The 17,288-nt window shown below is 35.0% G+C and overlaps 1 protein-coding gene across 1 annotated transcript in view; it reads right to left on the bottom strand.

The window, feature by feature from the left end:
• mybpc2a (myosin binding protein Ca) overlaps positions 1-13,583 on the bottom strand; it is a 72,578-nt gene extending 58,995 nt beyond the window's left edge. Inside the window, exon 1 of the mRNA XM_015061227.1 lies at positions 13,284-13,583. Coding sequence (XP_014916713.1) covers positions 13,284-13,407 — 124 coding nt within the window. The 5' untranslated portion in view covers positions 13,408-13,583. The remainder of the gene's footprint in view (positions 1-13,283) is intronic.
• Between the last annotated feature and the right edge of the window lie 3,705 nt (positions 13,584-17,288).

Below are 17,288 nucleotides of genomic sequence, written 5' to 3'. Positions count from 1 at the left end.
CCGACAAAATTTGCTAGTCTAAAAAATAAAACTTAAGTGTAAAAATACAATGTTGGCTAACTGTATTGCTCCAGATTAGACTCCTATTTTACTTGAAACCCATGAATCCCACGTAGGGCTGAAAAGCTTATCATGATACCATCGTTTCTTATCTGTCAACAGATACATATTGATTTGTTTTTTTGTTTTAAACGTCTGAAATACAGACAAACTGGTGGTGTGACCTTTCCTCTTTTATTCAGATTGTTTTTTTAAGCAGTTATGAGGCACAGAGGAGAAACCTTAAACTGCTGCTGCTGTGCAAGTTACTTAACAGGTTGTTGCCAGGCAACCAAAGAACGACCGAGTTGCTAGGCAACCAAAGAGTGAGTGAGCCAGTTGATTCCACCACCATTTCTTTCAGCCAGCAGTGAAAAGTTGAGCAGCAATATTTTATTAAACATATTATTCATTTATATTGATCATACATCTATTCAGTAATCAAATATTATTGATTTTCTTTGTGCCACTATGAAAGCAGCTCACTCTCTCATCCAGATCACCTTCATCCAAACTGCTTCCACTATCCTGAACTGAAACCAAGTGCAAAATTCAAATATATGTCTAGATATAGACTTGCAGAATGCTGGTTATTCATAAAACTGAGCATTTCTGGATGAACATCAGTGGTACTTACTGGCTGGAGGGCATTTTATTATGACCCAAACAGAGCTGTATTTCTTGCAAAAAGCAGAGTAAAACAGATAAATTCACTTAAAAAAAACATCAAAGAATAAATTTATCCAGCATTGCAGTTACAAACCATAAAATCTGTCACATTCTAAATTAGGTCACCTTTAAATGAGATCACGTTGCAAAGGAAGGAGAAAATTAGATCTCTAAACCTTCATCCAAGAACCAAAAGCATGCAGAAAATTCCTCTCTGCTGGTAATTAAAGATCTCAAAAAGCAGGTTATTCTGCAGGAAATAAGCGCGCTCAGTTTGCAACGGGAGGATTTGAGCTAGGGGAGGTCTGTGTAAATTTGGTTGACCTACTTTTTGTTTCTGGCTGCTGTGCTTCAGCCTTTAATATTTAAGAAGATCCTTTCTCCTAATGAACCTTTCTCAGAATCTGCGTAAGGTGAGCACGCCTTACAAAACAAGGCTGTTTGTCTTTTCATGTGTGGATTAAACTGTTCTTAATTACTTTATGAGAGATAATTATAGTCAATTAGAAAAAAAAATAAGCTATTCTGCGAAGCTTTTAAAGGGTTCAGAGGTGAAAACGTGCATCAGAAGGAAAATGTTTCACCATTTTAGTAATGATAAATGACTAAATAAAGTTTAAAAACATTGTTGGTTTTATTTTAAAGCTGGTATGATATGTTTAATCACCTACTTTTGGATTTTTAAAAGTATTTGCTCTGTTCCAGTTTAAATAAAAGGCACTAAGGAAGTTTTAAAAGGCAGTTTTCAAGAATTTGATTTCATTATTTAAAAGAAAAGTTCTCTATATTTATAGACCAGACTTAAAATGCAGATTGACCGATCGTAAGTTATCTGTGAGTAACTTTAATTTTTTATTTTTTTGCCATCAAAATCCGTTTTTCTGGTGAAATTTTAAAGATATTTGCAAAGATTTTTTGCAATATTTTTCCCTCATTGAAACCAGGCCAACCTCTAAACATAAAAAAAAATTACAAAACAATAAATAGTTTTTTAAAATTAATCTCTAAAGAACATAAAAAGCTTGATTTTTGTTACAGATCATGGACTGTTACTACTTACCAGTGCAGTACAAGTAAGGTCGCTTAAAATGTTTGGGTTTTTTTTTTACCAGTTTTGCTAAAACAAATTTACACTAAATTCATAACTATGCATTAATGTTAAAATATGTGAGGATCTGTGGATTTTCTATTAATTCAAACAATTGTGAAAAACTGGGAGTGAAATTGCAAGAAACAAAAAATTTAAATCTCAAAATCAGTTCCTCTTAAAATTAATTAATACTCAATAATTTTTCAATTTGATCGGTCCTGCATGATTTCGCTAATGTTTTTGAGATTTTTTTTAAGATCAAACTCAGATTTTGTGTTGCTCATGTTTTTATATTTTCACAAAATTTTGCAGTATTTGGCTTTATGTATGACAGCAAATATGACTTTTTGTTACTCCCCACATTTATCACAGACTATAACTTAACATCAAGAAAATCTGAGGCTACTGTTTAGTAGAAATAAGAGATACTGCCCCCTGCAGGTGAGAGTTTGCAGAAAATGTGGATATTTATTGATTTTGTGTGAATAAATAAGCAAACTTTCAGAATGACCTAGTCAAAACCCAGACTTTCATCTGACTGAGCTGCTATGGAATGACAGTGGTGGAAAATATTTTATTTTTTGTTGAACTGTGCGAGTGGGACAGTTACTGAACAGAAAAGATAATAAACATGTAACTTCATGACTTTTCTTTATTGCTTTGTAATATTTAGCTGGTATGATATGTTTAATCACATTTAAAGGTGCACACAGTCCTGCATTATGCAGTTTGTGCTTTAGACTTCCAACCATGCAGAGGGAACATAGCAGATATGTTTATCAGTGATGATGGAATGAATTATGACTTATTTGGATTCCTCTTGTGAAGTCTTCATCTTTTGTCGGAAAGAAATGCTAAATTTGATTACGAAGCTCCAAAATATTCTGAAAATTTAACTAAATGGTTGAAATATTGCATTGTTCAGGCTTTAAACGGCACGTTAAGCTGCAGTCCTGTCCTGCTTTCCGTTTGTCTCCCACTGTCGACACATTGTTCTCTAATTAGGCCAAGGCTTCTCTGAGGAAGATTTAGGAAACAGAAATCAATTCTGGGTGTGGATCCTCTGCTCGGCCCGTGTTCAAAGTCTTCGGTAATGGCGAATCTGTTGAATTTTTAGTCTGTCTTCTCGGGAGCGCGTGGCGCAGTTGCTTGGCTCTGCATCTGTCTGCAATTCATCACGCAGCGGGTGCATACCTGCGAGAACTCGATGAAGGCCAGGGTATGAGGTAACGCAACACTGAGCCAGTTGTGATACGTTTTTTTTTTTTTTTTGGTGGGGTGATTAGGGTGGAGTGTGAGAGGACATGATGTTTGCTTCCCTTTTTTCTGCAGCCCATCTGGAGGGTTTAGCCTTTCACTCAACAACTGTCGCTCTGCAGAAAGAAAAGATGGACCTTCGATGCCCAGAATTCCTCAAGCCACTGCCTGAAATCCAACGCCTCAGTACAACACCCCAGAGATGTTTTCAAACTATCTTCCCATGTCCAAAGAGCTCGATTCAGCAACCAGCGATTGCCCCTTCAAGGCCTTCGCCGCCGACTGTAAGCCCAGAGGGGAACGGGTTCATTTAATTTATTCAGGCCAGATCACTGAGTCTCTTCCCAGCTCTAAATGTAGATAAAGACACTGGAGTCCCCAGGCCTGTCGCAATAATCAATAAATCAATCACATGATCAATTAAAACAAGCTCAATACTTTATCGTTTTTCTCTCTTTCTTCCTGCTCTTTAGTTTGGATATCTAAAATATCTTACAGTTCCATTGTTAAATGTTAATTAGCATTTATAGTTTATTGATCTTTGAGGACGTGTTCCATTATATTACTTTAAAATGGGGTCAAAACAATATTATCGTTTATCGCAATAACTTATAGGACAATTTATCATCCAGCAAAATGTGTTATTGTGGCAGACATAGGTAACTCCTCTCTCGTTTTTTAAAAAATACATTGTGAATCTCATTTATACTGGCCAAACATAATGAAAGTGACTGGAGTTCAGCACTGGACTGGTTCGACTCTCTAAAGAACAGAAACTTCTTTGTGTGAATAGATAACAGAAGTTACATATGGGGTACCCAAAGGGTCAAGGTTCAGGGCAGTTATTCAAAACTGTGGTTTATGTACTGTTCGGACTTCATAAGGAAAAAAGTACAACCTCATTCACTTTTTAAAATGATCTGACATTTACAGGAGATGTGCTATGTAAAAATTACATCTTGCCCTTTTTATACATCTATTTGGGTCTTAACTCCTAAAAACTGCCTAAGCGCTTAAAAAAAAACACCTAGTGGTTTTAAGTTAATGTTCTGGAAAATGAGCCGTTTCAAAACCCTTCTAAATGTAACGTCACAAATCAGCAGTCACTTCCCGGTTACCTAGCAACCCCAGCAGAGTTCCGCCTGTTACCTGGCAACCAAAGCAGAGCTCCAGCACGTTTGGCCAGCTGGTTTTACCTCTGTATGCATTGTAAAATGGTTGCTGGAAAAGACAAATGTCAGGAACTCAGAAACCACTTTATGCATTCTTGATGGTTGTGTAGGAGGCGCTACTTTGGCTTTTCAGATGTACGGGTCTATAAATACGCATTTGTTTGCATCTATTTTCACGTTGGGGGTGTGGCCAGCAGGAGCTTATTAGGATTTAAAGCAACAAGAGGCCCTAAAAAAGCTCATTCTGAACTGACCACACTAAAATCTGATTATCTAAAATCAGATTTTGTGCCAAAAATTAAATTATCATGTCTTGTGTAGCCTATATATCTATCAAGGAAGCACAATAGATCACTTTTAATATCTACATGCTGCCGCTAGCTCAGGTAATAACAAGGAATCAGATTAGCTACCGTAACTAAGCAGATGATACACAGCTCTACATTATGATGTCACCAGGTGACTCCAAGCCCATCCAATCACTGAACAGATGCTGAGCAGACAAATGTGTGGATGTGCCAAAACTTTCTCCAATTGAACAAAAACAAAAGTGAAGTTATTATCTTTGGACCTAAAGAGGAGCGCTGTAGGGTCAATGCACAGTGCCAGTTATTACAGCCAGAAACTAAAGATCAGGCCTGAAATCTGGGTGTTGTGATGACCTCTGACCCAAACCTTCAGAGTCACATAAAGACAGTTACAAAGTCGGTCTTCTGTCACCTGAAGAACGGTTCTAGCGTTAAAGGACTATAATTCATGTTAGTGTTAAAAACCTTTACCAGCTGCATTTAGTTGTCAAATTCACTTCCAGTTCAGAGAATACCGAGTAAGTAATAAGGCTACGGTTTCTTGTAAATGCACACCAGCGAGGACAGCAGCTTTCATTTGTTCACGTAGCTCCACTTAGTCGACCAGTTTGTCTGTCATCAGTCTGCCTGAGTCTGCATGAAAAGTAGAGGTCATGTTAACCGCTCCAGCTGCCAGGGCTTTATTTATCAAGACATACTGAGAATATTCTTTATGTCTCCTCACTTCTAGGGCAGAATTTTGGATCCAACACAGACACTGGGCATGAAGGCCGTTTTCACGCCTGATGGTGCTGTAGACTCGGTTCAATTGGGGGTTGAAATTACATTTTGATACATTTTCAGCAGCTGCCCATCACTTTTACACTGCATTAAGGCAAACAAACCAAACAGTCTGAAAAAACTGTTCCTCTCCACACCCGTGGGGGCACTGTACCAAGAAATACTGATGGAAACAACAAAAACCTCTGAAGAAGACAATGAACGCAATTTCCTTCTTCACAAAATGTTAACAAAAATATAGTGTCGTCAGATTTTAGCGGTTGTAGGATTTTTCTTTTGTCTTTGGTAAAACACCATTAGCCATTTCTCCTGCTAATGCTAGCCTCCTGCATTTGTTTTGGTTGTATTTATGCTAATGCTAGCCTCCCCTGTTTGTTTTGGTTGTATTTATGCTAATGCCTGCCTCCTGCATTTGTTTTGGTTGTATTTACCCAGAATGCCCTGCTCTGTAGTCTACTTCCTGCTTTCGGAGCGGTTCACATATGCATCTGAATGCATATGTGAACTTGGCGTTCACATATGCATTCAAAGAGTTCACTTCAACCAAACACAGACTGAGGTTTGTAGGCGGATCAGAGTTCAATTAAAGTGAACTAAAACTAAACAGGGCTGATGTCTAACTGTACAGATTATAACAACCAACCATTTAAAGAAAATTAGCATCAGTCTGAGTCAGGCTCTTTATATTTATCTTCTCCAGGAATGAAGCGTCTTCTGCCAGACTTGTGGAGTGGGTGGCTCATCTCATTGCCTCTCTGAAAATATGTCTACAAATGTTATTTAACACTCAAGCAGCTCCATATGATTACACCTCCACCTCCGTGCTTTATGACAGAGGATCATTCTCACTTGTATGCTCCTTCATAGCCAGATTATGCAGATTGGCAGTGGAATCACTTTAGAAATATGATCCCTTTGGAAGTAACTGAGCTTTGTTTATTTTTAAGTCTGGGAAGAAACAGAATGCAGACATGAAGGCTGAACTAGTCCAGTTTATATTCAAACTCGGATTTCTACATTTTAATTTCAAAAATCTAAATAAATTGGAAGTATATCACACTGCTAAATTTCCAGCAGTTTGATTACTAAACAAAGACAGAAAGATACCAATTTCAGGATAATTGTCTACCACTTCAAACTGACCATGAATTTAGCAACAGAGCTACACAAAGGCCTGTAATATTGGTTCAATTGATTATTGAGGTATGAAAGCTCATTTTGTCATTTTAGTAAATTTTATTGTTTTAAATTATAGTTTTTGTCACAATACAAATTCAGCATTGTTCTGGATTAAAACCAGGCTTTTAAATTCCTGCGTGCAGTGCCAGTTTGTTAGGATTTCTCCTGATTTCCTCCTCTTCACTGAATAAAGAACCATATAAACATTTATTATTAAACATAAAACATGACAATACTTTGCTCTCACTGCTTTTGTCTCGCCTGCCCATTGAGTTATGAATTGTGTGCCATATTTGCAGTGGTGGGAATACTTCTGCTAATCTGCTAATGCGCTAATAGCTGAGCTAATTTTTCATTTAGCACTTTGGCGCTTTTGTCAATTGTGAAAAAGTTTAGCACACTTAGCTTCTTCTAAATACATTTTTCCAAATGAGTTCCAAAATGCTAACTTATTTGGTTGTTTTGTAAACTTTTAGTTGAATAAACTTCAAAATCTGTGCTGAAGTTTTGGTAATCAACTGCTATCGACGTTTGTATTCATGCCCTTATTTTGAGCATGAATATTATTCATTCTCTTTTTTAAAAGAAGAAATTTAAAACTTGAATTGAGGAGGTGGCAAATATACAATGAAGTATGCAGAAAAAAAAATACAAAATTCACATATATGAATTGTTTTGAGAGTCTTATTGTTGGTACTCCTCACATTATTATATACCCACAAAGTATCGTTGTACCTATACAGTAAACTGTTTTAAACCTATGGATGTTCTCCATGCTTTCTGACCGAAGCCTTACTGTAGTTAATTAGGCTAAATGGCACCAAAGTTAAAGGTGTGTTCCAAAGAATCACTCCCTGATTCGCAACTGCAGGTGTTCAGTAACAAATTTGACCATTTCAATGAGTATCAACACAGTTGAATGAGCCTCCTGCACAATCAATAAGAATGAAGTAAGTGGTTTCTGGATGGTAAGTCAAAAACAAAACAGTTTTTCTTTTCCAGCACTTTGCGAATTAGAAAACCAGCTGACGAAACATATTGGAACTCTTCTTCGGTTGCTAGGTAACGGGCGGAATTCGGCTGAGGTTGCTATGCAACGGGCGGAATTCGGCTGAGGTTGCTATGCAACGGGCGGAATTCGGCTGAGGTTGCTATGTAACGGGCGGAATTCGGCTGGGGTTGCTAGGTAACGGGTAGTGCCTGATGATTTGTGATGTTATATTCTGGAGGTTTGTGAAACGTCTCATTTCCCAGACTCTATAAAACATTATCTTATTGCCAAAAACCATCTGGGTGTTTCTGTTTTTAAAAGCAGTTGAGACCCAAATGGAAGCTCAAAAACATGCAAAATGTGAATTTGATCCACAGTTTTCTGCTGATTCTGCCTGTTTGATGTACTTGTCATATTCCTTAATTAGTCCAGCTGAGTAAAGTCCATCGTCTACTATATGATGATGATATATATCAACGGTTCTGCGGCCGCTGCCCTTACATTTGGGAACTATTCTTATTGCTGTTTATTGGGATGCGTGCTCCGTTGGGTCTCGGGAAGCTTTTCCCCGCTGAGAGCAAGACGCCGCGGGAGGAGTCGCATTAAAGTGACCAGCTGATCGACAGGGACAGAGGGGGCTTTAAGCTAAGACAGTGCGACTGAGTTCAAGACGGGGGCAGCAATGTGAGGATGGGTGGATAGGAAGGAAAAAAGAGGAGCCTGATAATGTGGTGTTGGGAATATAATATGAATGATGTCAGGATGACTCATTTGTAGGATATAATAAAATGCAGGGATGAAATTACTGCATGATAGGGAAATAGAAATGGAAAAGGCTTAGAGGTCTCTGCAGTGAAGACATATCAAATCGACACATTTCATCAAGCATCAACGCTCACATGCATCTCTAAATATGGACTCCAATATTTCAGGAAAACACCTTCTTTGGTTTGTCCAAACTTTTTGTCACATGGGCCAAAATGTAGAACATAAAAATAATTAAAATCAAGAAAATACAGTTTTGTTTTGTAGGAATGGGATGTTATTCATTAAGTCTGTTGCAATAATCAATTATTAAATCAATCACATGATAAATTAAAATGTTTAATTGTTTTTGACAGAATTTTGTTTACAGACTAAATAATCCAGTTTATTTATGGTTTCATTTGTTTGTGTTTTTATTTCTTTTTTATTTATTGTTTTTGGTTGTTTTAATTGTTTATTTAAAATGTCTTCCAGTTTGATGTTCTGTACAAAATAAAAAAACATCTAGTTTTCTGATTCTTTTGGGCTTTATTGAGCAAATTTATTCTCAGTTACAAGAACAGGATTTTTCACTTTCTTTCAAATCCCTTGCTATCATTTAGCCGAGTTTAATACATTTTAAAAATGCAGATTTTGGTGCAACAAAATTGAAATTTCACTAAAAGTCTCTAGATTGATGTGGTTCAACTTACTATGAAAGTTTGGCTATAGAAGATGAATACTTTGTGTTTATTAAATGACGGAGTATTAGGGCCATGCTAAGAAAATTACAAAAAGTAAAAATATGAGAAGTTGTAATAGTTATAATATTATGAGAATAAACTTGTAAGAGTATAAAGTCATAATATTTTGAGTATAAATGATGCACAAGTATGACTTTATTCTGGAAGTATTTTGATGTTGTTCTGAAAATATGAATATTTTCGTATTATTTCAGTTTTATACTCGTGCAAGTTTATTCTTGTGATTTTTTTTATTTTAATCTAGCAATTTTATTATAATCTTCTTTGTATGGACCTAGCATTCCATTGCAATATTAACATTTTCATTGTAAGAAAGTTTTGTTGCTAATAATTTTACCTGATTCTAAATAAAAAGTCTCCATCTGCATCAACCATCTGTCCAAGTCTGTATCAGTCTTGAACTGCAGCTGAAGGGCTGCAGAACTTCAGTCCTCAGACCGCGCTTTGGGCACGACTTGTTTACCCTCGTTAACTTTGTCAGAGCTGGAACATCTAAAACCATTAAATCCCAGTTTTCTTTACATAATGAGTGAGACGGTGAAAATGGTGCAGATGGATTCCAGCCGGATAGACAGTGTAACGGACAGAAAGCAGGCCGGGTCAGACGGATAAAGTGTCGGCGGAACGAAGACGTGATGCAGCGTAGTCGCACCCGACTTGGCGGAGGGCAGTCTGACAAATCATCTCCCTGCTTAAATACTCTGGATGACCCAACAGACACATAAAAAATAACAATTAACCTGTTAGATGGCTTTCATTATAAAAATCAGATTTAAAAAAAAAAGAAAAAAAAAGGATTTTGTTGTTTTTTGAGTTTTCATAAATATGTTTCAATATGAAATTATTTTATGTTATTGTATATAAAATATTTTTATGTAAAATAAATATATACGGCTGAAAATCGTATTCAAATTCAAATCAAATTTGATCCCAAATCGAAACTAAATAATATCACAATATAAGCATTTCATTTATGCCAATATCGCTAATTATTGATAAGTTTTTTGCTTTAACTATCTGAAATACTCCCAAACTGTTGACATGATCGTTCCTGTTTTATCCACAGTTTTAACTCCATGTCATTTTTTATTTTTAGCAGTTATGAGGGACAGTGGTGGAACTTTAAACGGCTGCTGGGCCAGTTACTCAACAGACTGTTGCTAGGTAACCAAAGAGTGAGCGAGTTGCTAGGTAACCAAAGAGTGAGTTAGTGTATTCCACCAACTTTTCTTAGCGGCTAAAATTCAATTTGACTTATTATCTATTGGTATTTATCATGCGTCTATCGGGATATATATTATTGATTTATTGTCTAGACCTAATAAAACATAATGTATTTTTAATTTCTACAAGTATTGCAAAAAAAAAAAAAAAAAAGTTATGTAAACTTGATCACTGAAATAGTTTTACCCACTTACTAATTTTTGATTCATTTGGTACAGTGGATATCTTACTCTAAGGTTTTCCAAGTTGTAATAGTTTGTGACCCTGTGGGGGCGATTTATATGCACATTTCCTTTACAATAGCATTCAAAGTCTGAACTATAGGGTTCAATCTCTAAGCTTGGGTAAAACGAAAACTAGAAATTGTCAGCATTTGTGCATTTATGGAGTTTGAAATAGAGCTATTGTAATTATCTCTCCACCAATGACAGATAAAAACAGCACGGCCTCGGCAGGGTTGAATTTTAGGAATGGTGTCTTGTGGTTGGTTAATGTTTCACTGCAATTGGAGGTACAGCGCAATTTTTGTAAGGTGATACATTACTGGAATAAACTGCAAATTTATGGTGTGATTAAGAGATTATCGTTAATGCTGATGCAAGGGTGTCTGCTGAATGTTATTTAAGTTTTTCTTCTTAATAGCAAGAGTGTCCCTTTGGCTATTTGTGGCCTTTGGACCAACTGCCCCCCAACTACAGTTCAAGATACAAATTTGGCCTGGTGGTTGATACAGATGGAGATTTTTTATTTTTAATCAAGGTGAAGTTGTTACCAAAATAATTTTCTTACAATGGAAAATTGCAAGTTCAACATAAAGTATTGATATTTTTACAAAAAAGCTTTTATAATAAATAGAAACACCTCAATAAAGAGACTTTTACTGAAAAGTCGACTTTGTTGAACACAAATAAGCTTTTATTTAGTTTATTAAACTTGGCTGAATATAGTAAACATTTTGAAACAAAGTGACCCAAATCCTGTTCTTAAAACTGTTTAATCGAGCACAAATGAATTTGAAAACTAGACGTGCAAAATACGTTTAATTTTTGTATCTACAATGAATAACATTCTTTTTCAACAAAAACACTAAACAACAAAAACTGACTACTTTATTTGCTTGATTTTAGATTTTTTTTTCTTTATTTGACTACTTTTGACAATTTCAGGCCACGTGGCAAAAGTTAGACATCTCTGCTCTTTGTAATATTTACATTAAGCAGTTTTGAAATTATTATTTAATTTAATGTATTAAGGAAATAAAGCAATACCAATTGACTTATGCCAATCTGAAAATACAATCCTGCTGTGTTTCATTAACAAACCACATTTTAGTTTAATTTCACAAGCCAGACTTCAAATCACTTAAATAGAACCTGTTTGACAGCATGGAGTAGGCAGAATTATCCTAAAACCAACACATAATGAACCTGACCTAAAACAAGCTTGAAAATCTCAAATGTTCCTCAATTAAAACAATGTTTTAAAGCAAAGTCAACCAAAACTGTTGCAAAAGTCTTATTTGCAGATACTTCAAATGGCTATTAACTAATAGCTTAAGGGAACTATAACATTTTTACAATATCAGTTTGACTGAAGACTGACTGACCCAGGTTTCATTGATCGGTGCCAAATCAAAAACTATTTTGAAAATGTAGAAAATTTTACGTTTCAGGTGTTTCAGAGCTAAAATAATTTAAATATGCTGATGTTGTTTGATTAAAATATTGAATGTTTTGTTTATTAGTGTTCAGATTCAAATAAATAAAAAAACTCAAAATTAAACAGTTCAGACAGCTGTTTAAATTATGGAGAAAATTCAGTGATTTACAGCTTTAACTTCAAATTTTCTCTGTTGTTAAAAGACAGTTAAAATCTACTATTACTCCCTGAGCAGAAAACGAAAACATGCATTTCTATCTTAAGACAAATTAGCTCAGAGTTGATCAGATGGATCAATTTGCATAGACTAAAAAAAAGAACAAACTTTCAACAATTCTTGTGTGCTATAAAATGAAAATTTACTGCTAAAACTGAACCTAACGGTGGCTTTGAAATATGGTTGGAGAAAGTCTGCTGTGAAATCTGGACTTGACCCTTGAAATATTGAGTCTGAAAAGGTTTTAATCCAATTGTTTTTACTCTAAAACTTCACAGATTGTTGCCCAGTCATATTTCTACTTTCTTCTTCTTAATGAGCTTTAACTGCAGGTGATTATTCTCTCTCAAACTGCAAGTTTGTCACAATAAAAACCAAAAGTGCATCTGTTACACAGTTACCAGCAAATATCTTTACATTTAATCCTAAAGAATTAGAAATATTAGTGATTAAAACAGACACATTTCTGTTTATGTTCTCCCTTCACTGAGATGCTTCTGCTCTAATTAATGGAGTCATACTGCATTAATTCCTAAATACTTTAAGGATTATTTTTATGAGTAAAAATAATCCTAAAAGTATTTTTTTCTCAAAAAAAAATCATGAACTTTGGCCATATTCAGTTTTAGTTACAACTAGAAGCCAACATGCTGTGTGTATTAATGCAAAAACAGCCTCTTTTATTCAACATTAGGCATTTTCTTTGGTCTACACTGCACAAACTCAAAATTTTACCAAGTAATTTTGGTCAAGTTTCTCATACAAATATCTCAGTACACTTAATAAGACAAAACTAACTTACAAGTGACTCCTCAGCAAGATATGGAAGCTTGTTTTAAGTCAATAATTCATTATTATTGATATAAAAAGTACTAGATCCATTGGCAGATTATTTCATTCATTATTCATTATTACAAGCAAAGTGGATCATAATTTGTCAACAATATTTAGGAATTTGTTTTTAACAAGACATTTTCCCCACGTTTTAATTTACTAGTGAATAGCACTTTTCCATCCATATAAAGGTAGTATTTACTCAAAAAGAGGTAGCTACTACATCTTGCTGAAAAGTTACTTCTTAGTTATTTTATGTGTACTAAGACATTTGCAACAGAATTTAGGCTAAAATTACTTGGTAATATTTTATGTTTTTGCAGTGCAGTGAGGGTTTCCCGTCTGGACTGCCTTACCTGTCTTCTTCGGCTCAGGCATGTCTGTCTGTTTAACAGGATTCCTCCTTCCTCCTTCCAGTGGAACTGCCGGCGCGTCTCTTCCTCCCCTCATTTTAAGACCTCGCTCCCCGCCCGCCGCCATCCTCCCCCGGGAGGAACTAGGAAGCAGGAGAGCGGCAGAATGGCGGTCACTTGAAACCTTGGCAGGAGCTGCGAGGCTTTAAGGAGGCCGGAGGATGAAGACACCGAAAGGGGGTAAAACAGTTTCAGGGAAACGGTTTCAGAGCCGTTAAGGAGAAACGCTGCCAGCAGATTAGCCTTCGGGGTGTAATGAGCTAAACATTAGCACACCGACGCTAATTTTTCGGTGCATAATTTTAAAAACAATTACAGATATTGTATTGTGATTATTTTTTACAAAGATTGTGTAATTAATACTCAACAAGAATGCCATGTTTAAAAAATGTATTGAATTATTGTTGAACAACCAACTGATTCTGGTGATTTCTTCCAACTTTTACCGCGGCCATTTTGCGTACTATCGGAAGTGCCGTAACTTGCCGACAAATAACGTAAACTGCTTCTGTTTACACATCAGTTCGAAATGCCAAAGCCCAGTTCACACTATGCGATTTTACAACTGGCGGCCGATTTTCAAAACCTGAGACCGTACACTAGCCGATCAAATCGTAGTTATAACGCGTTCAGTCGAGCCCGATCGCGCAGTGTGTGGTGTACAGCTGCAGCGATTTTCTCTCCTCCTTTCTCTTTTCTTTTTAACTGGTGTTGAAGGAGAATAAATTTGTTTTCAGTCTGGAAAAATACATTCCTACTTCAGATAGGACAGAACGAAGGGACGAAGGAGACAAAGAAGGAAGGACATGAGGGAAGGAGAGAACAGTTTCCTGGCAGATTATCTTTTCCCTATGTTGTGGGAAATAATCTCAGCGTTTGTCTAATGTAACTTGGCTGAACATCTCAAACTGATTTCAGTCCTAATGGACCAATTCAGGCTCTGCAGCTATTACAGCATTAGCATAAGTGAAACCTGGGTTGAGTTTTGAAATTAGCTGAGAGTTTCCCAGGGTTTTTTCTGTGTCGAAGCTCCACATCAGAGACTCTGGGGACGAATCTGCTTTCCAAGAAGCCAAACATGAAGTTCAAGTTTCCTTCCCAGAGCAGCAGGCCTCGTTTTCAAAACGAGCCGAGGAAAAAACGGAGGAGGAGGAGTAAAAAAAGAGACTAAACAAGCATCTGAAACGAGTTCCTACAACAAGGGCTCTGACCGATGGGGCGGGAAAGCAACACAATAAAAAATTAACAGAAGAAATTTAGTTTATTTAGCCTCTTAAAAGGGGAAAAGATGTTTATTCATTTTTTAAGTCATTTTTTCACCATCTTACTCCTACATTTATAAATGCTAGAGTTCCAGATTAAATATTTATTTCAAAATATATATATGAACTAATCAAAATAATCAAGATTTGCTAGCAATCAAAATATTTAGTTAGCAATGTAAATATTTAGCTTTCTTGCTAGCTAAGTAGCTAGCAACTCATTTAGCTAGCAAGTACAGAATAAGTTGCTGTTTAGCTAGCAAATAATTATAGTTGAAAATAAAAATAACTGAGCTAATTCCAAAGCGCTAATCATAAACAGCTGCTCTCAAAAAGCACGCAGGACATTCGTCGATTTTGATCTGTACTTTACCGAATAAACAATTTGCTGGATTTGTTTCCCCAGGCGGGGACATGAGGAGAGGAAACAGAAAAATTTAATACGTAAATCACTCTCTTCAAAATAAGAGCATGAATACTCTAAATACTTGAACAAATTTTTACAATCTATAACAAAACTTCAACACAGATTTTAGACATTATTCAATTGAAAATTTACAAACCAGCCAAGTAAATTATAATTTATCAAGAAAAAAAATTATTTAGTGGAAGCTAAGTGCGCTAAACATTTTCAAAGTTAGCAAGAATGCTAAAGTGCTAAATGAATTTATGTAACATATATTCACATATAAGTTGGATTTGTGTGGACTGAAGTGAGGTTTGTGGGTTATTTCTCTGGAATCTGGGTTTGTTGTAAAACTAACATTATAAGCTAACAAATGTCTTTAATAAACTTGTTTCAGTATAAGACGGAAAAATAAACTTGCGTCTTGTGACAATCTCCTGCAGAGCAGATTTGACAAGAGTTCTGTGCACCAAAGTCTAAATCAAGTTAGAGAGCCAAAAATAGCTCAGACTTTTGAATTTTCAGACTTTAGGATCATTATTGTCAAAATGAAAGTGCTTTTTTAGCAGGCAGATGAAGGCTTTCCACTTCTGTCTGAGCGGGATTTATTTGTGGGTCAGACAGGAATAAACACATTAATTATATTTGGCAAAAATATTTTGATCATGTTTTTCTTATGAAAGGTTTGATTCTTTCAGGTAAACTTTGTGTTTTTCTGCCCTTTTGACGACCCAAACTCTTTGACACAGCAAATATTTATTTACTTTTTCATTTTATAATAATAATTATAATCATGATAATGTAGTAATAGTGTTATTAGGTAACACTTTTACTTAATAATTTGCTCATTTATTTATTCCTTATTTGCATTCATTTTTTAAAATTATTTTTATTATTTTATTAGTAGTGGTAGTGGTGATAGTGTTAATTTATTTACTTTATAATGATATTAAAAATGTGGTGATCGCGACTAACACTTTTACTTAATTATTTGCTTATTTACATTTCATTATTATTATATACAATATTTTTTAAAATTAATTTATAGTACACTAATTATAAATTATTATTGTTAGTAGTAATACTTTTACTCAGTTACTTGTTATATATTTATTGCATTTATTAATACATTCATTGTTATTAATATTATGTTGAGATAAATAGCTAATTTAATTACTTCACTATATTTTGCATAATTTATTATTATATGTCACATTTATTTATTTACTTATTCAGTCATTAATTTAAAAATTTTTGAATTAATATAATTATTGTGATTGATAGTGTAAGTTTAATTAAATTACTTGCATATTTACTTATTATTCTTGATATATAGAAAGATTGTCAAGTGTTCACATTTGCAGCCTTGTTTTCTTTATAGAGGAAACAATGTTATCTCATATTGTAATAATTTAAATCCAGATCTTTCAACACATCTGGATGTGTGAGATTTTAAATATGTTAGATATAAACCAGTCGGAGCTTCCCACAGTTGGAGGAGATATTTTATCCTGGTAAAAAAGCCACAGCGGTTCTCTAGGGACAGATGCCAGATGTGGACAGCTGTCCTTTCCAGCTTAAAATGTCACAGTAAAACTGTCATCCAGGGCTTGGGATTAAAGCAGCCAGGAGCTGAATAAGCTCCAGCATAAACTCACCCCTGGAATCTGACAAACTATAAAATGTCTTTTTTTTTTTTTTTGCAAAAGCTGAGCTACGAGTGCTGACTAAAGAATTTTAAAACATGAATTACTTTCCTTCCAGCGGGACATAAATATTTAGTATTTCTTGTGAAAAAGGGCTGCTGGATCAGAGAAAGGGCGAGGAAGTTGTTTCTGGTCTGTTAGCAACCTCTGCTGGTTCAAACGTGATTATCAGTTTGAACTCACTCTGATTTTACTATATTAATATTTAATTTCTGGTCATGTAAAGTGCCAAGAAAACAGAAAAAAACTAAGGAAACAGTGGGTTAAATATCATACCTGTATGATATTCTGCAACCCTAAAACAGAAATAAACAATAACAATGCATAAAAAGTAGTTTTTGAAACAAATGAACATAAAGTTAAATAAATAATTTATATTCCAATCTATCAAAAAATATCATCTGAAACCTATAGTTTGTCTTATGTACGTTTGTGTTTTAGAACTTCTTTAACTATAATAATTTAATTATAACTAAAACATTTTGTGCATTTATAGTCATTTGTAAACATAAGTAGTCAAAAAAATGGACTAATCAATTTTACAATGTCCAACTCTGTCTTTCAATCTACATTT

The sequence above is a fragment of the Poecilia latipinna genome, unplaced genomic scaffold, assembly GCF_001443285.1.
Source record: "Poecilia latipinna isolate Pla-1442-1.1 unplaced genomic scaffold, P_latipinna-1.0 Scaffold1790, whole genome shotgun sequence".
NCBI lineage: Eukaryota > Metazoa > Chordata > Actinopteri > Cyprinodontiformes > Poeciliidae > Poecilia > Poecilia latipinna.
This window is presented reverse-complemented; position numbering and strand designations above follow the sequence as displayed.